The sequence below is a fragment of the Sturnira hondurensis genome, unplaced genomic scaffold (assembly GCF_014824575.4).
Source record: "Sturnira hondurensis isolate 20B ecotype Veracruz unplaced genomic scaffold, ASM1482457v3 Scaffold0004821, whole genome shotgun sequence".
NCBI classification, from domain to species: Eukaryota; Metazoa; Chordata; class Mammalia; order Chiroptera; family Phyllostomidae; genus Sturnira; species Sturnira hondurensis.
Window position 1 is genome coordinate 319,445 of NW_028077452.1, and position 27,177 is coordinate 346,621.

Genomic DNA, 27,177 nt, shown 5'->3' on the forward strand with positions numbered 1-27,177 from the left:
TTGTCTCGGCATGCCTGTTATATAGTGATGGGTGGAGTCTTGGTTGTTCACCAAGGCAGGGTAACCCACGTTGCTGTGTTGTGACCCTGTATGTGGGGGAGGGGTCCGAGAGGGGTCAATAGCACTTGCTCTGCTTTCTGCCAGATTTCTGTCACTTCCCCCACTACCCACAAGCAAAGTGGGCCTTCCTGATGCTGGTTTCCAGGTGGGTGGGCTTGTGTACATTCTTGGACCCTGTGGGTCTCTCCAAAGAACTCTCTTGTGAGGCTGGGAGTTTCTCCCACTGCCGCCTCAACCCCCATGTTTTCAATCAGTAGTTTGAGGCTTTATTAACATGCTCTGGAACCCTGGCTTGTGTGGTCTGTCTCACTCCCCACTTGTTCCTTCCGGTTTATCTGCATGCAAATGTGGGACCACCCACTCTACAATACACCACCTTGCTGGGTCCACCAGCCACCGCCTTGCCTGTCCCAGTCCTACAACCAGCCTTGCTGAGAGTCCTCTCTGCCCTTCTGCCTCTCTCTGCCCCTTCTACCCATCTAGATGAATGTTTCTTCTTTAACTCCTTGGTTGTCGGACAGTTCAACTTTCTGTCAGTTCTAGTTGCTTTTTGTTTTTAAATTGTTGTTGTCCTTCTTTTGGTTGTTCAAGGAGGTGCAGCCTGTCTACCTACACCTCCATCTTGGCCAGAAGTCCCTCATTGCTTTACTAGAGCTTTTTATTTCATCCTGAAACTTAAGTTAATATAATGAAATAAATCATGAAATTTGAAAAATGTGAAATTTAATAAAATGAAGGAAAGTGAAGGTAATCTTCATTTCCAAAAGTTAATGGGTGGACCATGTGCACATTCAGTGCAGCTGATCAGAACCCTTACTCCAACCCTTGTCTTTCACCCCTGCCAGCAACTGGCTGCCCACCTGTGGAAGCACAGCGAGGCTTTGGAGGCCCTGGAGACCTGCATCAGGAGCTCCCGGAGGCTAGAGAACTTGTGCAGAGATTTTGAGCTGCAGAAGGTGTGCTATCTGCCTCTCAACACCTTCCTCCTGCGCCCTCTGCACCGACTTATGCACTACAAGCAGGTCCTGGAGCGACTGTGCAAGCATCAACCTCCCAGCCACACTGACTTCAGAGACTGCCGAGGTAAGTGCAGGACAGGCACCGCCAGACCCAGCCCTGCAGGGAAGGGTTTCTCTGGAGAAGAGCTCTGTGATCACAGTCCCAGGTTTTCATAATCATGCAGGGCAGGCACTGCTTTTTAGTACCTGGTCAAATATTTTCTCTTATCTCTTGATCTTTCCATTAAAAAGTGATGATCATTAAGACCTCTCTTTTCTTTCCCATACTACATACACTTTCTCCTTTGATCCTGAGTGGTTCAGTGTAATCAGCCCTAGAGAAGCTACACACAGAGTCAATCCCTCCAAAAACCTTTCCTCTACCTACACAGTTGAAACTCATCACTACCTCCTTGAACTGCCCGTGGAAAATAGCTTGTAACAAATAGTGCTCATTGCTGCCGGGCATTGGTAATATGCCAGTCACCTTACTGAGCACTTCACGTGAATCAATACTTCTTTTTAATTTTTATTGTTTTGTTTCTGAAAGTTTATGTTCCATTGCCATTTAGTCCTTTATACCTCCCTTCCTCCCTTAATCACTGCACTGCTATCCATGCCCATGAGTCCTCTTTCCTTTTTGCTCAATCCCTCCACTCCCTATGCTCCCCACCCCTTAGCTGTAATCATGCTATGGGTCTGTCTCTATTTGCTTGTTAGTTCAGTTTGTTCATTAGATTCCACATATGAGTAAGATTATATGACATTTGTCTTTCTCTGACCAGCTTATTTCACTTAGCATAATGTTCTCCAGGTCCATCCATACTGTCACAAAGGGTAAAATTTCCTTCTCTTTTACTATCAGTCTTTAAAACAAACCATGATGCTTCATGCCTCATGCTCTGACATATTCTCATCCTTCTGCTTAGAGTCATTGCTACCACCACCTTGTTCTTTCCTACACAATGCTCCTCCTCATTTAAGCTTCAGTTCCTACCTAACCATGAGGTTAGATTACCTTCTCTGCTCACCTATCTTGTTTTGTTGTATCAGAGTTGCCTAGACAGGATAACCCAAAACCATTCCAGCTCTCAGGACTCAGAGCTGTACAGATATGTTACTCAGGAGGGTGAGAAATACCTTTAGTCTTGCATGTGCTATCTCTGGCTGACCTGCCCAGTTTGCATTTTACTAAATAGTCCCCAATGAGAAAAATCTATCCTTGACAATTAAATGGAAAAAGCATTTGTTATATAACTTAAACCATATGGTAGCATCATTGTGAAAACGCTGCAGAAATCAGAGTATACCTGAATGTACATTTCCTGAATGTCAGGGATGAAGAGTGGCAAGAGCTCTTCCCAAGATGCCTGCTGCATGAGCTCCAAGAGGCCAGGGTGCCATCCCTCCCCTGAGAGGCTCCTCACCCTGACCCAACTGAGCATTTGGTGCCCAGTAATTGTTCATTGGACTAAATAGGTGGTAATGTCGGAAGACTGAGCAAGCCTTGGGGTTTGTCACTGTGGCTTAGGCCAAGCATTCTGTGATAAGCTAGGAAGCATTTAATTTGTATCCACATGGAGAAAGCCAGAAAACAATATGCTTCCCTTCCAAAATTGAAGTGCTGGGATAAAGTAGGTGCTTAGTTTTCTGATGATTGAAGTTCAGTTGACAGGTATTTTTTTGCTTTCTTGACCAAAATACCTAAATGCTCAGCTATGGTGGCTTTGCATGCCAGCCAAACTCATACTAATTGGGCATTAGCTCCTTGTACACCTTGGGTACCTACCAGTACAGAGAGGATGTGTCCATATTGCAAAATAAAGTTTAGTTTTGCAGTTATTCTTCATAACCATCTTGGTAAACAGTATGATTTCTGAAGAAGGTAATGCTGGTAAGTGCTAGAATGAATGTTCATTACTCAAAAGTTGCACTATCAATTAGATTGTCTCCCAGAAAGATCCCTGTTTGCCCCAGATTTTTCTTTGGCTTCTCTGGACTCTCTTCTTTCCAGACAAAGGGGATAAAAAGATCTCTGCCCTGGAAACAGAATTCTAGGAACTCTTATTCCCCGCAGTTTTCCCTTCTATACCAACTTACATTGTCACAATGCATTTGGGAAACTCAAGCTAAGTGAATAAATACATAAAGTAAAGTAGATCCATTAAAACAAATCACTTGGTTTTTATTCATGAGAAGTAGCAGTGTTTTCCCTAGAAGGACAGCATCTAACGTAGTTCAACTACTGAAAAATACTACCCTAGAGAGATGAGCTTAGATATGTTGGGGGGAAACCCTTATCTGTATTAATGCTGCAGTCTCTGTGTGTTTCCTTCACTAGCTGCTTTGGCAGAGATTACAGAAATGGTGGCACAGCTTCATGGTACAATGATCAAGATGGAGAATTTCCAGAAGCTGCATGAACTCAAGAAGGATTTGATTGGCATTGACAATCTTGTGATTCCAGGAAGGGTAAGCAGCTGTGCTCTATCATGCATTGAAATTAAAGATAGAAAAAGCAACATTTAAGTGACTTAAATTTGAACATTTGGAATATGGATACTCCAAGTTAAAATATCCTCCTTCTGAAGCATCTTCCTTTCACCGGGGGGATAACTGGAGGAAAAACCTTGAACATTACAGTGTCATTTGAACATTTTGTGTCAGAAGGAGATAAAGCAAGCATTTGGCCTCATATTCTGCTTTTTCTCCTTACTGGCTGATTCGTTAATTTACTTTTTTCCCTACCATGCTGTAAGACATGGTAGAGATAGACAATGTAAGAGATAGCTTATTTTATTTGTTCAAATTTATGTAAATTAAAATGGAAGATAAAAATTTTTAATTGGGTAAAATAGATATAAAGGCAGAGGAAAAGTTAATGCATGAAAGCATGCTGTAAAATCCCATGTGTGAAACTATTTTTAAAAGATACAATTTTCTGTACATAATGTAATTTTAATTAGGAATTAAAGTAACATTTTAGCCAGAACATTATTCTCAAATAAATGCAGTTTCTCTTGTGCTATTAACCTTTACCGAGCCAGCACCCTTCATGAGATATACAGGTTGTTTGCAGTGAAGCAGAACGTCATTGCATAAACATGCTTCTTCCAGCCAAATCGGAATTTTAAAAACATGGCACAGCCTGCTTTTTTTTTTAGTTCTCTTCCTAAGAATCAAAACTATCAGTCAGATGATACATCTCATCAAATCTCCCTGTGCGGTCTTTCTCTTATAGCTACCCAATTTTCAACTATCCATCACCTAAGTCCAGAAGGGAATTTTAGTCTCTGATTTGCTCTATACCTGCCTCAACCTTCACACAAGTTGCCATTATGCTGGGGACCCTCAGTAGCTGCCCTGGAAACTTTAAACCTGTGAAGCCTATGGAGGATGTGGGAACATCTCTGTGTATCTGGTATTTCCGTGGGAAGCCTAATTATAAAACTGACCGAATGCCTGTTGTAAAGGGTTGTCAGAAGAGTAAGGTGTAAGTATGGGTGGAAATTAAAGCTGGGATTTGCTTTAGCCCTGCCAGCTCTTCTACTGAGAAAATCCCACCAGGCTTTAGCATACAACACCCATGTTACCCACCCACACAGAACTCTTTGTAAAGAATGAAATCAATGTAATTTTCTCTTACCTTTGGACATTATAAATATTATGCTACATGGCAAACAGACCATTTGTAAATCATTTATTTTGAAGAAAGATTTCCATGGTGCTATGAAAAATGCATTGGCTTGGAGTAGGTGGCCGTAGGTTGAAATTCTAGCTGCACCAGAGCTAGGATGTTTCACCAACTGACACGTTCCTTCCCTTCTGTTACATGGAGATGATATCCTATCCTTCCTAGGTCATGAGGATTTAATGAGATTTAATGTGTAAAACTAACACAATAAATATGAATTCTCTTCCTCCTTGCCCCACCTCCATTTATTTGAATGACTAAATACATACTTATTATAATGTTATTGGTTACATGGCCCAGCATTGTAGAAGACATCAAAAGCATTTAACCAAATATGGGCTCTATAACCCAGAACTGACAAGGTGATTTGGGGCAAGTTTCTAATTACTTTGCTTTTCAGTTTTCTCATTTGAAAAATGGAGATAATATTGAATACACAGGCTCATGCATGAAGCTGACATACACACACTGCATACTTGAGGCATACACCACATGTTAAATAAAAGGTCATTGTTATTTACAAAGGTGAAGTTGGAATTGGGGTGCTGTTTACTAACTGCAGACCCATCTTATTTGCATATTCTTTTGCTCTTCAACTGGCTTCACAGCTATTCACTGTTTCAAGTCAGCCCTGAGTAACAGGGAAGGGGAGAGCTCAGGCCCTCAAGGGATGAGTTCTAAGATGGGGCATTTCGCACACCAAGGCCAACTGATTATCATTAATTAATTTTCCATTGTCAAATAACATAATGGGTAGAAGGAAGGTTCTGACAGATTTGTCTACAGGTGGAATTTGAAAAACAGGTTTGAAGGTGAGCAGGTAATTTTAGAAATGCCCCCTAAACTACCTGCAGTCTAATCCCTAACAAGGTTTTCAGGCAAAATCCCACTCACCCTTCTGCTGGGGTTAGTCTGAGATGGTCTTATGTCCTGATAAGTAGGATTTTTTCCTCAAACAAGAAGGCCTCAGGACACTTTGGCCTGAGCCAGGTCCCCTGGGGTGTTTCTGTATCCTAGGAATTGTGTGCTTTCTAGGTTATAGGAGCACATTCTTTTTCATTAAGCAAAACAAAGTGGGGACAGGGAGGTGGGACAAGGGGAAAGGGGCTAATTTGGTTAAAACTCAGAGGTGTAGACATCTTTGGATGGATTTCTCTCCAGAAGGAAGCAGCTTGAGCTTAAGGCTTTTAGGGGCTTTTTTCTTTTCTTTTTTCTTTTTTCCTGTTCCACAGTTTAGAAGGGGAAAAAAAAGTTCTAGGCAAGTGACATTTTTTCATCTCCAGCCCTCAGACACTGACATCTGAGTCCATAGCCCTTCTTCTCCCTGCCCCTGAAGACCTGGAACACACATGCCAGACCACACTCCCTTTTCTTTCTGTAGTAAGTACATTAGGCACGCTGTCTTTCCCTTCCCACTCAGGTTACAGCTGAGATACCTACAATTCGATAGAAAATATGTGTGTTCCAATGGCAACAAATGCATAAGGTGGAAACAGGAGTGACAGCAGCATGGCATGTTAGGGTCCCCATTCTTATTCTCTGATACCCTTCAGTGATGAGAGCAGCCCCCTAGCCAACATTTCCTCATGTTGTATTGTTTATGCCTGGTAACATCCATCCTACAGTCCTGCAAGTATTTATTATATATTACTTTATTATCTCCAAAATATGTCAATGAAATTACTAGCAGACATGGTCTTTGATCCACATTTCATAAAGCACCAAACAAAGAGTCATTAGGCCATGCCAAAGTCTATAGAATCAAAACAAGTTGGTTGAGTCCCTACTCTTGGCTCAGAAGCTGCTGTGAGCACACAAAAACCTCAGGGCAGGTACTCCAGGAATTTATTATTCTATGAGAAACTACTCCAATAATTAGTGGCTGAGTACAACCTTTTAGTACATGTCATGGTTTTGCAAATCAGGAATTGGGCAGGGCTCAGCCAGGTGATTCTTCTGCTCCATGTGATATTGACAGAGGTCGCAGATGGAATGGCCTGGAGGGGTCAAGGCTGATGCCTGGCAGGGACAACTGGAAGCCTGGCTTAGCTGGGACTGCACACACAGCCCATGAGGGGTCTCCCTAGTCTGGATTCAGAGTGGTCTTACCGCCTACCTGCACCTCAGGGTTCCAAGAGCAATCATTTCCAAGGACATAGCAGAGGCTATATATAGTTTTACGACCTAGTCTCGGAGGTTACATGATATCACTTCCATACTCTATTGGTCAAATCAGTCACTAGCCCCCACATCCAAGGGAAAGGGACAGAGACCCCACCTTGTAATGGATGCCAAATAACTTGCAACTGTTTTAAAAGCAGAGCTGTGGAGAGTTTCCTCAATAAGTTAACCATACAATTTCCATAGGACCCAGCAATTCTACTCCTGGGTATATACCCAAAAGAATTGAGAAGAGGTATTCAAACAAAAACTTCAACACGATTGTCCATGGTAACATTATTCACAGTTAGACAAAAGGGGAAACAACCAAAAAGTACCATCAACAGTTGAATGGATAAACAAAATGCAGTCTATCCATACAACGAAATAGCCACAGAAAGGATTGAAATACTCATCTATGCTACAACATGGATGAAACTTGAAAACACTATGCTGAGTGAATGAAGTCAGACACAAAGGGCCATGTATATGATTCAACTTATATGAAATATCCAGATAAGGCAAATCCAGAGTTATTAAAAAAAAGATTGGTGGTTGCCAGGTGGTAAGAGAAGGGGAAATGGGGAGTGACTTCTTAATGATAGTTTTGTTGTGTTTTTTTTCCTAAGTGACCCCAAATGGTTCATACCCTCAAGAGTTTACAGTTCAGGAGGAAGAGATCCTTAGATACATTTGCTTCTTGCTCTGTTACCCCAGAACAGTTACTAGTTTTTGAGAAGCAAAGTTTTAAGTCATAGAGAAGATTCCTCTATTCATAGTACTCTCCTAGGGCTAAGACTTCTGGTCCCTGGCTGCCACTTTGTATCTGGCCAGGTCCTTTTCCCCTCCCTTACGCTGGGAAGCCTGCAGGGCCTGCAGGTTAAGTGCATAATTATAGGCCTGAGTGAACCAGCAGGCACACCATGGGACTTCTGAGTACTCAGTGGAGCCCATAGTAGTCCCTGCCTCACAGGTTCCTGGGAAGGAGAGGAGTTTAGAGAAGACATAGCACAGCATTCAGTAGTCACCATATCGCTATTTTTCAGTATGAAAGGGGCTGCAGAGTTAGGAAGCCAGAGTCTCAGTGTGGACCCAGGGTTGTACACTCCCACCCAACTCTTGGGAACTGTTTTCTCTGCAGGAATTTATTCGCCTGGGAAGTCTCAGCAAGCTCTCTGGGAAGGGGCTTCAGCAGCGAATGTTTTTCCTGGTAAGTGGTAAGAGCTTTTGTCCTATGACCCATGATTCATGGGGTCACAGGACCAGGGCTCTGCTGTCCAAGGCGGGGCACCTGGAAGGCAGGAGGATCAGCCAAAGCTGCTCAGACTAAGATTGTTGAGATCTGCAAATTTTCATGCAGGATTTTAGAAACACTTTCTTTACTTTTTGGTTTAAAATGGAGCTAATGCATCTCAGCCACCCTTGTTCTTTCTCCTCTAGTTCAATGACGTCTTGCTGTACACAAGCAGGGGACTAACAATCTCAAATCAGTTTAAAGTTCACGGGCAGCTCCCACTCTATGGCATGACTGTGAGTATGCACTGTGGGTATGAGGCCAGGGCCTCTCCCTCTGGGGTGCCTGCGGTTTGCAGACCAGGTTAAGGGAGCAAGAGCCAGTGAGAGTGACATGAGGAAGGAAAATAGACTTGACTAGGAAGTGAGAGCATCACAGGTGCCATGAAAAACTCCCCGAGAGGGGCTCTAGGACCTGGCTTCTCTCCTGCATGTGGGATACATGGGTATGTTGCTTCTAGAACCAAGTGAAGAGGCAAGATAGTGTGGCCATGTGGGGTGAATGTGCCCTGTGCCCAGCCTCAGGGGCCCTGAAAGACAATCCTCACCATCTATGTGGAGTCATGGAGCCCACCCATAAACCAGGGAGCCACCTGACCTTCCCTAAGATGTGCCAGTGGACAGTTCTCCATATTCTGTGACCCTTGGTTGGCAGATGCTAACAGGCCAGTCAGCAAAGCATTGTCTGTCTTATACCCACATTCTCCTCAGTGGCTGAATAAAGAGAAGTTTATGGCCTCTGCCAAAAAGATTCAGTGCCTTTGATCTTTCATTTCCCTTTCCAATTATGAATTTTCAAACTTGGTTCTCCCAGCTGTAGCCATTTCAGTGAACATCTAAAAATGCATTGAGTGTCTTGCTTCTTGGCAGTAAGTTATGAACACTCATCCCACAGATAGAGGAAAGTGAAGATGAGTGGGGCGTGCCCCACTGCCTTACCCTGCGGGGCCAACAGCAGTCCATCATCGTGGCTGCCAGGTAACTCGGGGACCTCTTACCTGTTTACTCTTTTACTGGCTATGGTCTGAAAACCTGACATCCACCTCTTCTTCAGTTCCCGGTCCGAGATGGAAAAGTGGGTTGAGGATATACAGATGGCCATTGATTTGGCAGAAAAGAGCAGTGGCCCCGCTGCCGAGTTCCTCACCAGCAGCCCCCCTGATAACAGTAAGTGTGGGGGAGGCTTTCCTGGGGTGGCGCACAGGCCCATCATGTCAAGGAATTAGCTACAGAGGAGTCGGACATCTCTGGCTTACAGAAGGCAAGCATCCTACTGCATTTAAAGTCACCTTATCTGGTAGGCCTCAGATCCATGGACTGTATTTGTATGTAAATTAAAAATCAAGGAAATTACATTTCCTAAAAATATTTTTAAAACCTTAAAATGGTGAGAGAAAGGGAAGTACTCTTTTCTGGAGCCAGCATTGCTACTTCTTCCACAGAAATGTCACAACCTAGAAAATAAGGCCATCCATATGCTGGGTAAGCACTGTGGGCCAAAGGCCCAAGTGTGCTAGGGGCTCCCTGGCAGAGGGGCTAGTGGGATGTTCCACAGGGTGGGACCCTGACAAGCAGGTGGCTGCGTGGGAGTCCTCAGGGCCATATCACTTGAGTGCCCCCAACCATCCAGGTCCATTCAGCTCCTGAGAGGGGTCAGAAAAGGGTCCCTTCTGGAGAGCAAAGATCAGAAGCCTTTTTTCTCATCCTGCAGAATCCCCTGATGAGGCCACAGTGGCCGATCAAGAGTCAGAAGATGACCTCAGCGCCTCACGCACCTCGTTGGAGCGCCAGGTCCCCCACCGTGGCAACACTATGGTGCATGTGTGCTGGCACCGCAACACCAGCGTCTCCATGGTGGACTTCAGTGTGGCCGTGGAGGTACCAGCTGTGACCCCAGAGGGTAGAGGGCAGGGCAACAACTTATCCTTTTGAGCATTTGAGCTTGACCTCTCAGGTTGGGACAGCTAGCATTAACCTTCTCTTGGGAATGCAAATGAGTCTCTTGGCCTTCATTCATCTCCAGATTTTGTTCTCCAGACCATCCCATTACCCTTCCTCTTGTGGCGTTAACTGTGGGGCAGAGACTTCTCCATGCATTTAGCCATGTGTCTGTGCCAGAGACATAGAAACAGGTTCCCAGTGCAGGTGTGGATGGACAGCTCCCAGCACCAAGGTTGCCATATCCTACAGTGGCCAGCCCCGACCTGACACACACACACCTGAACTCAGGTGCAAGGAGGCAGTAGGGTCAGAAAGCTGGTCCCAACCAGGGCCATGGCACATGCAGCTCATGAAGAACCTTGGAGCATAGCCCCTGGGGGTGCTGGGAGTTGTTCTGAAAGTTAGCTTTGGTGATGGGACTCTCCCCAGATTGTGACTATAAATCTTCAGAACTCTCCAAACCCCATTCCTTAAGCATCCTCTAGTCCCAGGCCGTAATCCCTAACCTTTGTGAAAACATCAAACCCCAAAAGCTCTAAAACCACCAAGTTCTCTTCTTATCTATCCCATTGACAACAGAACCTGAGCTGATCATTTTGTGTGAATGTTCTTGTTTTGGCAAATAATCCTGTTTGATTCTGGGCTGTTGCCCAAGACTCCACTGCCAGGGGTGCCATAGTAGATGCAAGTGATTAGGAATTCAGAACTTTTCAATTTTTTTAGGAGAAAGACATCTGGCCCCAAAAATGTCACATAAGAGACTATGCCAAGAACAGCAGTTTGGTTTTTGAACCAACAATATTGGGAATGTATGTCAGATTGTTTCCTGGAAGTGACCTGCAGTTCCATGAAGCTGCTCATTTTGCATTTGCTTGATAGTGTTCAAAAACCCGTATGTGCTTCTAAAGATGTCTGAGGCACAGGACCAGGGTGTGAGGCTCCCAGGGCTGCGCCTGGCCTCGTGTAGGCTGTAGTGGCCATTCCCTCTCCTCCATCTCCCACAGGGATAGCCTTTTCCCTTACAAGCTCATCGTATTCAACATTCTTCCTCTCTCCGCACTGGGTCTGTTTGCAAAGCTTGCCAGCCAGAGCTTTTCATCCAGGGAATAGGAAGTTTTCCAGCACAGAAGAACCAGTGACAGTGTGGTGGGAAAAACACCTAGCCTGTCCAGTCTTGTTCAGTGAAGCTGGTGGAAGTGCAACACCATGAGAGGGAATTTGTCCCTGCCTCACTTTACAGTGACTTTTGTGAGGTGTAGTTAGGATTGTCAAGCCATGGGGATTTGGTAGATCTGAAACCTCCTTTTCAATCCCTAGAGGCATGTAGATTATTTAAGAATGCAGCTAACACCCAAGTCACGTAGGTCCTCAGCAGCCCAGAAAAGCCTCCTCAAGGCCAGCCAGATGAGTGTAGAAGCCAGGCCAGCAGACTGGCCCATAAGCCAAACCCTACCCATCCCTGGTTCTTTACAGCCCATGAACCAAATATATTTTTAATGGGTACTGCAAATACAAATATCTGATTTTTTCTCCTGGCCCCAAAAGCCTAAAATATTTAATATGAGGTACTTGGAGGAAAAATTCTAAGAAAGCTTCTAGGTATGTGGTTTTAAGATGAAAAAATGCAGGTTAAACATTCATGGAATTGACTCATCTGTCACTCTGCAAATGTCTCTCCCTTGCCAGATCCTCCACCCTCCCACCCCTGGCAGACAAGCTCCATTCATTCCTCCAGGGCCCTGAGTCCTGCTGCCTAAGGAAAGCAGCAGCTCCTTTACTCTTGCTATGCTTTCTCATCATCCTACACTTGTTTCTCTCTTCCAATTCTGCCTCCTGTGGGACTCGTATCAGCAGAAATGAGTAATAGGGATGTTTGGGGATAACAGAGAGGTGAGCTCAGTTTGGAGTCAAGCCATCGGGCACTAGGGGTTCTTCTCACATTAGACATGGGACAGTCTGATGCCTGGATAGCCAGTGTGAAGCCTGACATTCAAGCCTCACAAAGGAACTTTGTGAGCAAAGTTCCTTTTTATTTATTTAAAATATATTTTATTGATTATGCCATTACAGTTGGTCCCATTCCCCCCTCGCCCACCATTTCCCCCCCTTTCGTTCATGTCCATGTGTCACAAGTTCTTTAGATTCTGTATTTCCCATAGTATTCCTGCCCTCCCCCCTATTTTCTACCTACCATCTATGCTTATTCTCTGTACCTTCCTCCCCTTCTCCTCTTCCCACTCCCCTGTTGCTAACCCTCCATGTGTTCTTCATTTCTATGGTTCTGCTCCTGATCTAGCTGTCCTCTTAGTTTGCTTTTGTTTTAGGTGTGGTTGTTAATAACTCTGAGTTTGCTGTCCTTCCACTGTTCATATTTTTTATCTTCTTTTTCTTAGATAAGTCCCTTTAACATTTCATATAAGGGCTTGGTGCTTCTTGAATTTGACCTTATCTGAGAAGCACTGTATCTGCCCTTCCATTCTAAATGAGAGCTTTGCTGGACAGAGCAATCTTGGATGTAGGTTTTTGGATTTCATGACTCCAAATACTTCTTTCCAGCTCCTGCTTGCCTGTAAGGTCTCTTGTGAGAAATCAGCTGACAGTCTGATGGGCACTCCTTTGTAGGTGACTGTCCCCTTATCTCTTGCTGCTTCTAGGATTCTCTCCTTCATTTTCATCTTGGCTAATGTAATTATGATGTGCCTTGGTGTGTTCCTTCTTGGGTCCAACCTCTTTGGGACTCGCTGAGCTTCCTGGATATCCTGGAAGTCTATTTCCTTTGCCAGACTGGAGAAGTTCTCCTTTATTATTTGTTCAAGTAAGTTTTCCACCCAAGTTTTCCACTCGAGGATCAATATAAACATGATCCTCTTCCCCTTCTGGTACCCCTATAATTTGGATGTTGAAATGTTTAAAGATGTCCTGGAGGTTCCTAAGCCTTTCCTCATTTTTTTGAATTCTTGTTTCTTCCTTCTTTTCTGTTTCATTTTCTTTCTTCCTTCTGGTCCACTCCCTTGATTTGAGTCCCAGTTTCCCTTCCATCACTATTGGTTTCCTGTGCATTTCCCTTCATTTCAATCGGTTTAGCCTTCATATGTTCCTCTAATTTGTGGCTAAAATCAACCAAGTCTGTGAGCATCCTGATCACCAGTGTTTTGAACTGTGCATCTGAAAGGTTGGCTATTTCTTGGTCACTTAGACTTATAGGCTCTGGGGCTTTGAGCTGTTCTTGAGTCGTAATGTTTGGTCTGTTTGCACCTGTTATGTATGAGGGGCGGAGCATTAGGTGTTCACTAGGGCGGGTCAACCCAGTCGCTGGATTGTGATGCTGTATGTGGGGGCAGGGTCAGAGATGGAAAAAAATGGCGCTTTGCTCTGCTCCGCTCTCAGATTTCTGTCCCCTCTGCTGCTTCCCACAAGCAAATTGGGCCCCTATGGTGCTGGTTCCCGGGTGTGTGGGCCCGTGTGCTCTACAAGACCCTGTGGGTCTCTCCAACAAACTCTCTGTGAGCCTGGGAGCCTCTCCCAGCCCCTGGACCCTAAGAAAGTCTTTCCAGTTGGTGCTTTCAGGCTCTAATTCCCATCGCTGGGGTCCTAGCCTGCATGGTCTGCCTCACTGTTCGCTCCTTCACTTGGTTTATCTGCGCGCGAATGTGACCACAGTCAACCAGCTGCCCTGCACCCTCTCACTGGGTCCGCCCGTCACCACCACACGCTTGGGATCCACCAACCGCCTCCACCTCCGCTCCTGGGTCAGTCAGACCTAAGGATCTTTCCAGCCCACCCCCACTCCGCCACTGACTCTGCTCCTCCTACCAGTCTGGCTGAGTGGTTTGTTGTCGTTGGACTTCCGTACAGTTCAATTTTCACTGTTTTGGCTGCGTTTTTGTTTCTAAAACTTTGCTGCCTTTAAATTTAGTTGTGGGAGGGGGCACAGTGTTTCCACCTATGCCTCCATCTTGCCCGAAAGTCCAAAGTTCCTTTTTAAGACTGGAGTTAGGAGGTGTGTAGATCTGGGAGACATGGGTGCTATTTACAGTCTGATAAGGTGAGGACAACTGGAAGGGGACAGTTTACTGTAGTTGCACCAGAAACTTTATCTTCTACACTGCTGGAGGCTAGCATTCAAAGATCAAGGCATTGGCAGGATTGGCTACTGCTGGAGGCCCTAAGTGGGAGTGTCTGTTCCATGCTTATCTCTTGGCTTCTGGTGATGGCCTGCAATCTTTGGTGTTCCAAGGCTTGTAGATGCATCACTCTAATCTCCACCTCTGTCTCACTTGTATTCCCATGTTCAAATGTTTTCTTATAAGGACAAGAGTCATTGGGATTAGGATATGTAGGGTATGTCCAGTATAACCTCCTCTTACCTTGACTGTATCTGCAAAGGACTGATTTCCAAATAAAGTCACCTCCATAGGTACCAGGACTTAGAACTTTGGACTGCTGTCTGTTCTGGAGCAGAGACAACAGCAGTTTGGGATCCAAGAAGAGAGAGCAGAGCAGAGAGAGGCCTTTCTTCAATCAGAGTCTGGGGTAGGAGGCTGCTGTGAAGGACAGCAAGGGAATGGGGCATTGGCTGGTCTGGGGCAAGGATGTTGACTTCTCTCCTAAGGGCTCAGCCTCTTGAGAGGAGAGACAGAAAGAGGAGGGCAGGGCATAGGAAGCCAGGTTAGCTAAATAGGAGGCTGAAATGTATTGGAGGAAGTTTCAGTGTCATTGGCAACTTTGGAGACTATGGCTAGGGCAATGGAGAGAAAAGGCCAGTAGGTATGATTATTAAGAAGCACCTAGGCCATTAGGATGGCAAGGCCAAGGGAATTTATTCAGAGTTTACACCCTTGCGTGTTCCAGAAAGGATTAAAGTAGCTGGCATTCTCATGAATCTACCTCGATCTGGTTTGTATACCACAGTGGGACTGGTGGCTCTTGTCCCACAGATAACTGCACCTAAGACTTTTGGACTCTATCTGGAGGAATTTACTTGGTTCAATATAAACATGAAGGAAAATAAAATGTGCTGTTCTCCTTGCCTGCACAGTGTGACTTGCCTGTAACCATGTCTCATGATGCAAAAGCTCCACCCCCGCCTTCTGGCTGTGCCATCACCTGCTAAGCACTCAGAGCTCCCCACTTTCCTGTGCCTTTCTGCCAATTAGTGAATGGCAGCCAGATGTGGTGGTCTCTTGGTGCAGGGATAGGACATCCTCCATCTGTGGTCCCCCCTCAGTCCAGCTGAGTTCCTGACAACAAGGACTGGCTCTCCTTCCCATGTGCTGTCAGACTCCCCTTCAAACTGCAAGCAACTTGAGGGCAGACACATATAAACTTTTTGTCTCAACTCCTGCCTTAAATGGGCACTTAAGCATGCTTATTAAATAAAAGTTATTGGAGACGCACCAAATGGATAGAATAAATTAGACTTGGCATAGTTTTAAACATTTTTTGACTTGTGGCAAACTTGGCTGTTTCACCATTTGTATGAGTGGCAGTAAAGACATTCGCGGAGTTTTGTGCCCACCACCGCCATCTGTTTCCTTTTCTCCAACTCTCCCTGGGAATGAGCTGCCAACTAGCTTGTCAGGGATGTGGATGGCCTTCCCAGTGTCTGCCTCACAGCCAGACATTGAGAGGCCTTGGGGTCAACAAGGACATGCATCCTCCACGCTTGACGTTGCATCTTGACTGCCTGGGAGTTCACAATAAAGCCCGGTGCCTGCAACTCCTGCAGCAGCTGGGAGACCACAGGAGCTACCAGATGTCCCTGAAATGCTTGCTTTTACCAATGTTTACCTGTATCTCGTGGAGAGAGGCCACTTCTCACCCAAAGTCCAGTGTTCTACCTGTGCCACTAGATGGCAACCAGGAGCTGCTGCTGCAGTGCTCATGGCAGCCTATTGTTGAGGGGTCTTAAGATCCTTGGACTTGTGACAGCCACAGCAATCCACCACCATATGGGCAGCACAAACAGATCTGTCTCACCATTCTGGAGGTGATGGGTCTGGAAATCAAGGTGTCAAAGCCAAGCCCCCTCTGAAACCTATAGGGGGGATCCTTCCTCGCTTCTTCACTTTTCTATAGTTTGCTTGGTTTCCTTGGTGTTCTTTACATACATCACTCCAGTCCATTTCCATCATCACATGGAGCTCTTCCCTGAGAGTCTGCCTCTCCTCTCTCAAAGGACATTCGTCACAGTGGATTAAGTGCCTACTCTGTTCTGTTATGGTTATCTTTTAACTAAGTAGCATATTTGTGATGACCCACATTCTGAGGTAATGGAGGTTAGCATATCTTTTGGGGAGGTTGGGGCCATAATTCAACCCATAATGAATGACAAGAAAAATTAAATGAAGCTCATGGAGTCCACCTCTCCAGGTTTTTCCACCCACCAGAGAGTAAGGCCATTTTTTAAAATCAGTTACAGGAAGCCTGTTCTCAGAATCACAGATCCCACCTGTGGGCCTGTCAAATAACAGCCTCACTAGACTAAAGACTGGGATGTCCTTCCCACAGCATCAGGCTGCACCCTACTGGTGTTTGGGGCTCCCATCTGCATTCCTTACAGCCATACTTGTCTTTCAGAATCAGCTGTCTGGGAACCTGCTGAGGAAATTCAAAAACAGCAATGGGTGGCAGAAGCTGTGGGTAGTGTTCACAAACTTCTGCCTGTTCTTCTACAAGTCACACCAGGTACGTGTGTCATGCAGGGCAGGTGGCCCTGTGACCCTTCAGATGAAGCATCTAGTGTGCAGGCTGGGAAGAGCCTGAGGGACCCCCAAAACAGCACCCTCCCCTCTCCTGGGGCAGGCATGGAAAGAAAGAAGCCAGGTGTTGAAAGGGGTGTGCAGGGCATATCCATGAGGCCCTCGACTATTAAGTGAAGACTGACATACACTTGCTGACAGGCAATCTGCCTGTTGGTTGGATAAGGGAATGGGGACAACTTAATTGATGGCTCATGTCCTGACTGGGAGGCACCAGCTGGACCACAGAGCATTGGCCAAAACCAGCTGCTTTGGCTTCCAGAGTTACTTCAGGGTGAGAGGCTACAGCCAAACTCAATGCCTATGGCCACCTTCCAAAGCCACCTTCTGTTGACCTTTTTTAGGACAATCACCCCCTTGCCAGCCTGCCCCTGCTTGGGTATTCACTCACCATTCCCTCGGAGTCTGAGGACATCCACAAAGACTACGTGTTCAAGCTGCATTTCAAGTCCCATGTGTACTACTTCAGGGCCGAAAATGAATACACGTTTGAAAGGTAAATGTTCCCCTCTGCCCAGGGACCTACAGAAAAAGGATACTCCTCTTCTAAATAGGATTTCTCCCAAGGAAGCAAGTGGATAAGGCTCTCCTTAGAGCCCACTGTGGGCATTCACAGCCTTCCAGAATGGGCTTGTCCTCCTAACCCCAGCAACTGCTTAGAATAAATCTGGGGTCACTCTGCCAAAATCCACCTCTGCTCTCAGAGAACTGGAACCATGATTTCCCAGGGAAACAGGCTGTCTTTAACTCTTGTGGTTTTTTTTCAGTTTGTGACTTCAGTAGTTCAGTTCTAACATCCCTGATTGGTCTATGGCCAAAGGCTGTTTCCAGTCAAAAGACTACATGAAGAAAGGAAAGAAACCTGGTGCTTATTATTTAGAGTGACTATGGGTATGATGAGACACAGGGGCAGTAGTCTTCATTGAGCCATAAAAATAAAATGAAAAGAGTCGAGCTATCACATTTGACCAGTGCCTTCAGTCTGCTCCTGAAATTTCAAGTGCAAAATCTGGGCCTCTGAAATAGCATCCTGATGCAGACTACTCAGGCAGTTGTCACTGCTGAACCAGCACCTTGGGGGAATCCTCAGGCCACAGACTAGACCAGGCAATAATCCCCACCCCCATTTAGGCAGAAAATTCTCTTCGCCATACTATTTGACAGGAAATTAGTTTTCTTACCCCCCACTGATCCTGAACCCACAGGGTTTCTGATCAGTGGTCCAGAGTTTTGATCTGTGTGCAATCCCTAGCAAGTTATTTGAGTGGAAACAGCACAGTGGTTTAAAACCAGGGCTGAAAGCTCCCACACAGCAGTCTAAGCAGCAGTCTCTAAGGTGCACTGCTTGAGCAGGTAGCCCAGGGCATAGCAATTCTCAACTATGATGCTGGGCTAAAAAATTTATCCAAGTTCAGATCCTGTTGTGGCAAGGTAAGTTAGCCTTGCAGTGCTATCATCCTAAAAGACCTACGATTACAGAATGTCTGAAGCATGCTGTAAGTTCCATAAAGGCAAGAAGATTGGCACACCCTAGGTTTTCTCAACCTTGGCACTGTTGATATTTTACACTATATAATTCTTTGTTAGGGTCAAAGTGGGGTCTGTCCTGTGCACTATAGCATGTTTTGGCCTCTACCCACTAGATGTCATAATACTGACAAGTAAAAATGTTTCCAGGCAATGCCAGTGTCCCCAAGGTATGTGAAAACTACGAGCACACTACAAGTACTCAAATACAGAAAACAGAACTCCCATGAAGCAGGACAGAATGTACAGTAGTGTCTGTGGGAAGGATTACAAAGCAGAACTCTCCAAACAGCCAGATGCCACCTCTAACTACTCTAAATGAAGTGTGCTGCTGCGCCCTGGGCAAGGCATATCCAACATAGGCACTTCTGATTCTCTGGAAAAATTAGCACACCAAGGTCAATGGTTCTCAAACTGGTACTGAGGAACACCTGAAGTAACCCTTAACCCTGCTTTCCATTACTTGGGTGCTGAGAGTTCATTTAAGAACCCTTCACCTGCTTAAAATGGCAGATGAGCCCTGGCTGGTGTGGCTTCAACGGATTGAGTGCTGGCCTGCAATCTAGGGCACATGCCTGGGTTGCAGGCCAGGTCTCCAGCAGGGGGCATGTGAGAGGCAACCACACATTAATGTTTCTCTCCCTTTTTCCCTCCCTTCTCCTCTCTCTAAAAATAAACAAATAAAATCCTAAATAAATTTAAAAGTAATTAAAATGGCAGATTACAAATAAGAAAAATACCAGAGATAAAAGTTTAGAAAAAGTAGCCTTCAACAACTGCTTCTCACTTCCTTGTTTTAGGTGGATGGAGGTGATCCGAAGTGCCACCATTTCCGCCTCCCGTGCCCACATTCTGAGTCACAACGAATCTCATGTGTATTAAGGGCAGAACATGCTGTCGATTGTTTCAGTAGTGGCTGCTTTCCTGGAAGACATTTAAGGAAGTAAATGTCTGTATTAATGAAGCCCTAGTAAAACTGACATCTGTCTAGAAAACAAAAACATGGTTTTACAGCAGCTCTCATCTGTGTCCATGGAACCTTTTTTAACCTTGTGTTTTCCACTGTTAATTTCTCATCTGACAGGAAGTGCTTCCACCTCCAAGGCTTGGTGGTATTCTCTCTGTTATTCTCTTGACAGGCTGTTTTTAGCTTGTGCCAGTATTAAAACATTGTCATTAATATAGTGCCAAATGACAATTTTTCCTCCATGACTGCACGTTAAAAGCAGCACAAACACATCTGTTCAACTAAAAGATAGCACTAAAAGATTGCTAAAAGATAGCAAGCACTCTTCTTTTATAGGCTGCTGCATTTAAAAAAATGTTTCCCAGTGTTTGCGATACACATGGCAAATGAGATCATTTTCAGATTTCATTTTTTTCAATCTTTCTACTTTTATAATAGGAAGTTAGTCAGATTGACTACTTTGATTAGTAAGAAATTTGGAGCACACTTTGTTCCACTCTGGGGTCTTGTGATCCAATGAAACGCTGGTTACCAGACCTACTTGTTGGCGCAAGTTGACCAAAATGTTTAAGTGATTACTATTTATAAAGTGTAGCAGGTGGTTTTCTATTAAGTGAAGCAGAAATCCAGTGAGATGTCTAGACTGTCACTGTACTGCTAGTGGTATATATAATGGGAAGATATTAAGCTGTGGTGTTTTGCTGTCTGTCTCACAAGCATGAAAACCTGTTATGTCAGTAATTAGGGCCATCTGTGATGTCATGTTACGAAGGAATTTTGTGAGCTTCAGTGAATGCAGAAGCACTATGAATAATGGTGTGTAGTCAGTCCCCAGGCGCCCATTATCATACCTATCTGTACCCTACTGCAACTGTGGTTTGGAACTCCACATTCTATAGTAGTATATATCGTGCCTGTCTTCAAAAAACATTCTTTTTCCTTTTTCATACTCATTCCTCCCCAGGTATAGGGTATCAACACTATGACACTGCACATCCTTGACAGTCAGACTACATAGGGACAATTATTTCCAATAATAATTCCCACTGGTCAGATCTGTTTGCCTATTCTCTGTGGAGATCAGGTGGCTGCTATTCCCCAGTGTTCTTAAGCCCTTTCTGAGTGCAGAAGGGGGTGGCCAATCAACCCAGGTCTCTTCCCTGCACCACAGCTGGGAAATCCCCTTACCTAAAACACACAGGACTACCCCAACTTTGTGGAGCTATGACTGGTTATGTGGAAATGGCAGTGTACAAATGGACAAGTAGATTGAAATGTGTTAATCATTTGCCTTACAATGTGTACCAGATGGTTTTAAGTACTAACAAAAGGGAATAAAAATACCTCACACCACGATCCAGCATATTGCAGTTTTAAGGCAGAACAACTCACCTTGTCTCTCGTCTTTATTTTCACTTTAATTTGGGTGGTGGTGCATCTATGGGCAAAGGTCAGAGTTGGCTGGTCACTACAGAGTACAAGTCAAAAAGAAAAACACAATGAACTCAACTGCTCATTGAGACAACTTTTTGAAAAAAAATGATATTTTATGGTCTCTGTTTCATTCAACTTTGCCCTCAGAGATAGAACTGTTCTAGGAGAACAGTCTCCTTTTCTAGGAGACTAACCTTCAGTGGCTATAAAAGACAATGACTAAAAAACCCAAAGGAGGGCAAAGCAGAGAAGGGCTACCTGGCACTTCCTGTATAAAAAGAACTCTGGAGACAAGCTAGTTCCTTGAGATTTCTCCCACATTCCTAAGGTAAAACCAATACCCACCCAACAGGGAAGATGAAGCTCAAGTGCACCGAGCAGAGGCAGTCATCAGTAAAATTCTCCACAAGTCAACTACATTCTACAAGGCTCAGGGATAAGATGGTCTGCACATCAGTATTTCTGAATGATAGAAACAGTTCAGACCTATGAGTAGCACCACTGTTCTCCCTGCTCCTTTGTGACTTCCAAGAAAACCTGAGTCCAAATCACATGGGCAATTTAGACTGGTCCCAAGTTGCCAGGAACAGTTTCAGACACCTTCTGTCTTAGTCCACATTCAACAAATGTGGCTAATACAACAAAAATACCATCAACTGGATGACTTATAAACAATAAAAATTTCTCTTACAGTTCTGAAGGCCGGGAAGTCCAAGATCAAAGTGCTGGTGGAGTCAGCATCTGGTGGGACCTTCTTCCTGGTTCACAGCCAGCCTCAATGTGTCCACAGAAGGTGGAAGGGCTAAGGAATTTCTGTGGAATCTCTTCTCTATGGGCACTAATCCCAGATATGAGCTCCATCCTCATAACCAAATCACTTCCTCCTACTACCATCACATTGGGCATTATTAGGCTTTCAACTTATAAATGGGGTAGGACAGACGTTTAATCTATTCCCTCTATACATAAGACAAAATTACAAAAATAACTTTTCTGTGAACTTTATTGACCCTAGCATGATACAGTACCTGTGCTTAAGAACACACCTTGCAGCACTTTCCATTTATTGCCATATTTTATAGGAGAAATACAGAAGCCATATTTTTAAGGAAGAAAATGTAAAAATGCTTATAAACAGACTGTATGCTGTGCCAAAAGAAAGATACAAAATACTACATGAAGAACTAAACTAAGACACTTCTTCACAAGACCAACCTGAAAAAAAAAAACCTGTCAAGATTCAGAAAATGTGTGGCACTTGGTTACATCAAGACAATCATGAGATTGACTGTTACGGCACCAAGACAATCTCAAACCACACCAGCGGCCACCTTGCTTAGTACATCCAGTGAGGACACAGAAAAGACAATTCAAAAGCATCAACAACCAGCCAGACACGATCAACACACTGTTTCCATTTCCAAAAGGCGGTAGCCACATTTGTGTGTGCACCCACAAGAGGAGCTCCACCACCACCTGCAATTTCCAAGCGGATAAACTGTAACTGCTGGGGTTTGGCATCAAGAGGCTTGCCAATTTTCATACATCTACCCTGAATGCTGAGCTCACAGGTGTGGTTCAACACCAGCAGTAGTTTACATGGTCTGAGGCAGGTCCCACTTTAGCTCTGGTACCTAGTCTGTCTTTTCTAGTGAAGGACTTGAAGCAGATATACAAATGCCAGCCTCCTAGGCTAAATAGGATACCCTTAAAAACACATAAACTGAGTTTATGTGTTTACAGAAAGTAACAAACCAGAAAAGACTGTATAAGGAGGTGATCCACTTCTAAAATCCAGTAAAACCACATCTTTCCCAGGAAGCTTAATCAACAGAAGAAACTACCAACAAACTAAAGAATAATTTGCTGCTTTACTTTAGAGATAGCACTGTGTATTAAAGTCTAATATTTGCTGAATATCTCTAACCATTTACACCAATAGGCTTAACTGGAATCCAGTCTACCTATGAGCCTACTTGTATTTGCAATTGGCTTCAGCTTCAGCTTGATACAAGGTCTGTCCAGAAGGTATCCAGCCAAGTAATATGAAAAACAGAAACATTTACTGAGGAAGAATCAAGAAACATTATTGTACACAGGGCAATGACGCCTCAGTCTCATTCAAAGTAGGTACCTTAGGACCAGAGTTTTCCCAATTGCCATTGGCTGCCCCATCGTATTTTCCTGAATCTCACGGTCAGTCTGAAATCTCTTCGTTTCAAAGGTGATTTTATTTTGGGGAAAAGCCAGAAGTCGCAAGGCACCAAAGGTGGTGTGGGGGACTGAGTCACCTGGGTGATTTGATGTTTTGCCAAAATACTCTGCACAAGACATACATGAGCAGGCATGTTGTTTTGATGAAGCTGCGAAGTGCCAGGTGCCCATAGCTACAGCCTTCTGAATCATCCAAATAATTTCCATAAAGGATTGTTCAAGCTTAACACAAAATCTGATGCATATTCATTGCTCTACTTGCTCAGCCATTTTGAATGTGATGGCTACACATGCTCACTCAACAGTGTCTACCACCCCCACTGACTAGTACAGTGAAGTCATCTTTGTTCACGCAGGCACATTCCAGTACACTCTCTTTGGTTGCCAGGTTACACTGATGTTAGCAAAATGTTCTCGTTGTATTAACAATGGCTTGACTTTTTCCAGACAGACACTTGTATGTCATTGTCCAGTTACAGGAACTTTGAATCAGAAAGCTGCTGTCTATTCTGTCTCTTAAAATTACACAAGCACTATGGGGGAACACTTTTCATTCTTTGAGTGATTCTCCTGTAATGAACAAAACTGATCTTTGGTACATGCCTCACAGGGAAATCAAAGTTCCCTTATACTCTCGAAAACACAAAATGAAGTATTCTCAACATTTATTATTTGTTAACAGTCTTGGTGCAGAATTAACATGCACAATAAGAATTAGCAAGTCAGTTCTACTTCCCATAACCAAAAAGTACCCTCTATAGAAATTCAACCCAAATATACTTATAATTAAAAATATATATATTTCAGGATTTAAAAATTAGACTCCATTAACAAACCTAAACAATAACCACCCACTCTAGTGTCTCTGACTCAGGCCTCTGTCCTCTCCCTGTAGCATCCGGGCCACAAAGCCAGCAGGTAGCTGACCTTCCATCCCAAAGTTTACCCAGTTAACTTCCTTGCCTCCAAGAATCCTTTGTCTTCCCCCTCAAGAACTGCTACTCCAACAAGAGATGACAATGATTCATATCAACAAATATTAAAAGTGCCACACATACATAAATCAGACAGTCAAGAACTGCTGTAAGAACCCTAATTCCCATATCAAAGACACAGAGATCTCCCCCCTTGGCCAAAACCCCTCCACAAGCCAAGAAAAGTATACACCTGGCTGACAAGGTAGCAGACATGGGCCCCTATAAGAGAACAAAACCCTTAATTGAGGTCCCTACGAGGAAAAAGAGCAATTTTACAAATCAGCAGTATTTATCTTTATCATCTCAATGACTCAATGTTTAAAACTTGCATAGAAAACTGACCTGAACATTCAGCATTTTGAATGTGGGCCCTTCTTTCCAGAGTATTCTACAATGTCTTATCACACACAAAGTCACACATTCACACACACAAATACAGCAGGTACACTGCACCCTCACAACAGTCACATTTCAAGGAGAGTATGCAAGATAAGTGTTATAAAATTTATTCGTGGAAGCATTCACATATTTTTAGGTGGGAAAGGTGATATGCAAATTTCACTATAAGGTGCAACAAAATCATACAGGAAAGAATGATACAGCTGGCGCAGGATTGGCAGTGGAACAATTTCAAACAAATGTTAGATGAGAGCACTTCACTGGGGGAAAACTTAAAATAATAATTTAAAGCTTCATGAAAGAAGATATGTTCCAATTTAAAACACTAAGAAATAGTACCATCAATGAAAAAGGAAATCAACTTCTATGTACCAAAAGGGGTGGAGAACAAATGAAAATTTTCATTTGTTGAGGTACAAATAGGAGTGTTCCTTAAGAGGGGCATTAATTATTATTAATGATGAACCCTGCAAATACAAAATAAAACCCAAATCACTGGTCACATAATCCAAAATTTACATGTAATAAAGGCAAGGCAATAGAGTCAAGTTATGGCCTGTCAAATATTTACTACACTGACATTATCTACAGAAGCACTTGGCCAATTTGTACACAGTGATTCCTTATGCACGCTGAAAAGGTTTCTGTAAAAATGACACTATATACAAATCTGTACACTGATCCACCAGAGCGATTCTCCATCTCCCGGGGAGGGGAGTTACAACTTAAAGCCAGATACCTGAGGTTTCATTTCTTCAGATGCCTTTTCATAATCCCAAATATACATTTTTGGGTTTGACTTTTATTTTTAAAGATACTTTCCTTGATGTGTGTACTATGGTTAAAATTAAAAACAAGAATAATAAAATAAAATTATCACTTGAAGGAGCTGACCCTCTCAATCCCATCTAGACTTATCTGACCAAGGACCCAGTGAAAAAGGACTGTGGCGCTGGACAGGCAGCCTCGGCTGGGGACAGCCCCTCAATGGTACGTATCTTCAGCAAAGTCAGCAAAGGCTCTCATTGACTTTTTTGAAGGAAGAGGACAAAGAAGAAAGAAAAAACAGAATCCCAAATGCCACAGGGATTTCACTGGGATGAAGTTCCTCCACCACTTAGAGAATATCTAGGGAAAAACAAAGAGAGAAATAGAAGTAAATAAATGCCATTTCTCTAAATTAAAAAAATTAATTTGCAAAAATTCAAACAATAACAAAAATCCTAATTTGTTCAGACATTCCCAAGTCATAAAACAACAGAGCAACTATCAATGATTTAATTATATATAGAATTCAGCCTTGGCTGGTGTGGCTCAGTGGTTGAGTGCCAGCCTGCAAATTAATGGGTCGCTGGTTTGACTCCCAGTCAGGACACATGCTTGGGTTGGGGGCCAGGCCCCTTGTTGAGGGTAAGAGGCAACAACACATTATTTATCTCCCTCTCTTTCTTCCCTCCCCTCTCTAAAAAATAAATAAAACCTAAAAAAACATAACATAAAAAAATAATTCATAAGAATTAAGAAAATTCTGATTCTGCCCTGGCTGATGTAGCTCAGGGTATTGTGAACCAAAGGGTCATGGTTTGATTCCCAGTCAGGGCATATGCCTGGGTTGCGGGCCAGGTCCCCTAGTGGGTGCCATGTGAGAGGCAACCACACACTGATGTTTCTCTCCCTCTCTTTCTCCTTCCCTTCCCCTCTCTCTAAAAATAAATAAATGAATAAATAAATAAAATCCCAATTCCAACACAAAAATGTTCATTGTTAGGTAAAAAGTGAGAATGTGATTCAGCCTTCCAGAGGGAAAAAAACAGATGTGAATAAAACAGTAAATGATACAACTTTACTTATAAACAATTTTTAAAAACTGAAAATTCAGTAACACCTAATGATATAGTAAGATTCCAGGAATACATAAACATGGCTGGTTTGAGTACCAATGCATGAAACTATTTTGGCCACAAAAACACTGACAGTTGTTCAGGTAATCCACCTCCTGGCAAGGTCTCTTAGATAGTTTTTTTGTAATTATAATAATTAGAAAGCAACTCTGACATCCAATAAAAGAGAAATAGTAAATAAGCATCTAAATAAAACAACAGATGAGAAATTATAATTATACCCAAACAATCTGAAAACTATACACAGTAAGTGTACACAAAATTATACATGTAGTTTTATAATTTCTTTATCCTAAGTACAAAACAACGTCCAAAACTTACATGTGCACTACAATTTTCATAAATGTAAACACACACACACACAAAATAAAACAATGGAAGGCAACACACCAAAAATAATGATAATGGTTTCTGGACTAGAGGAGTGGGACCGTGTATAATTTCTTTTGTTTTCCAAAAATTCCATAGTATTTTCTTGCTTTGGAATATAAAAAAGGATAAGGATGAAGGTGGAGGGTCCCCTCATGGCTAAGATTTCCTCAACCACCTCAAAATTGACCCAGTCACAGCAAATGAGTCCCATTTAATGGGACTTATCATAAATATTCCAACCTAAGCGCTTCTTTTCCGGCATTTATAATACTTGCCATTCTCCCAGAAAACAAATGGTTACATAAGAACCTCTTTAAAAAGCATGCTTTAGCACAGATTCTAAGACTCACTTTTCAGAAAACATAAATGCCTTAGTCACAGGGGGAGCTGGTGCCACACAAAAGGATCCACACATTAGTTCAAACTAAGATGTACAGGAAGCCTTTGAAACACTTTAGACAAAAATTTTTTTTTAGGGG

At 43.5% G+C, this 27,177-nt stretch overlaps 2 protein-coding genes across 6 annotated transcripts in view; one reads left to right on the plus strand and one right to left on the minus strand.

Annotated features, from left to right (window-relative positions):
- FARP1 (FERM, ARH/RhoGEF and pleckstrin domain protein 1) overlaps window positions 1-20,755 on the plus strand; it is a 140,831-nt gene extending 120,076 nt beyond the window's left edge. Inside the window, exons 16-25 of the mRNA XM_037046063.1 lie at window positions 906-1,143; window positions 3,400-3,530; window positions 8,054-8,122; window positions 8,353-8,442; window positions 9,101-9,183; window positions 9,260-9,372; window positions 9,917-10,083; window positions 16,726-16,833; window positions 17,252-17,403; window positions 19,235-20,755. Of these exons, the coding sequence (XP_036901958.1) occupies window positions 906-1,143; window positions 3,400-3,530; window positions 8,054-8,122; window positions 8,353-8,442; window positions 9,101-9,183; window positions 9,260-9,372; window positions 9,917-10,083; window positions 16,726-16,833; window positions 17,252-17,403; window positions 19,235-19,316 (1,233 nt within the window). The 3' untranslated portion in view covers window positions 19,317-20,755. The remainder of the gene's footprint in view (window positions 1-905; window positions 1,144-3,399; window positions 3,531-8,053; window positions 8,123-8,352; window positions 8,443-9,100; window positions 9,184-9,259; window positions 9,373-9,916; window positions 10,084-16,725; window positions 16,834-17,251; window positions 17,404-19,234) is intronic.
- Window positions 20,756-24,509: 3,754 nt separating this feature from the next.
- The window catches only part of STK24 (serine/threonine kinase 24), a 120,714-nt gene continuing 118,046 nt past the window's right edge, over window positions 24,510-27,177 (minus strand). For all 5 annotated transcript variants that reach the window (XM_037046067.1, XM_037046066.1, XM_037046064.1 and 2 more), the window contains one exon: window positions 24,510-25,553. In XM_037046067.1, the coding sequence (XP_036901962.1) occupies window positions 25,517-25,553 (37 nt within the window). In that variant the 3' untranslated portion in view covers window positions 24,510-25,516. The remainder of the gene's footprint in view (window positions 25,554-27,177) is intronic.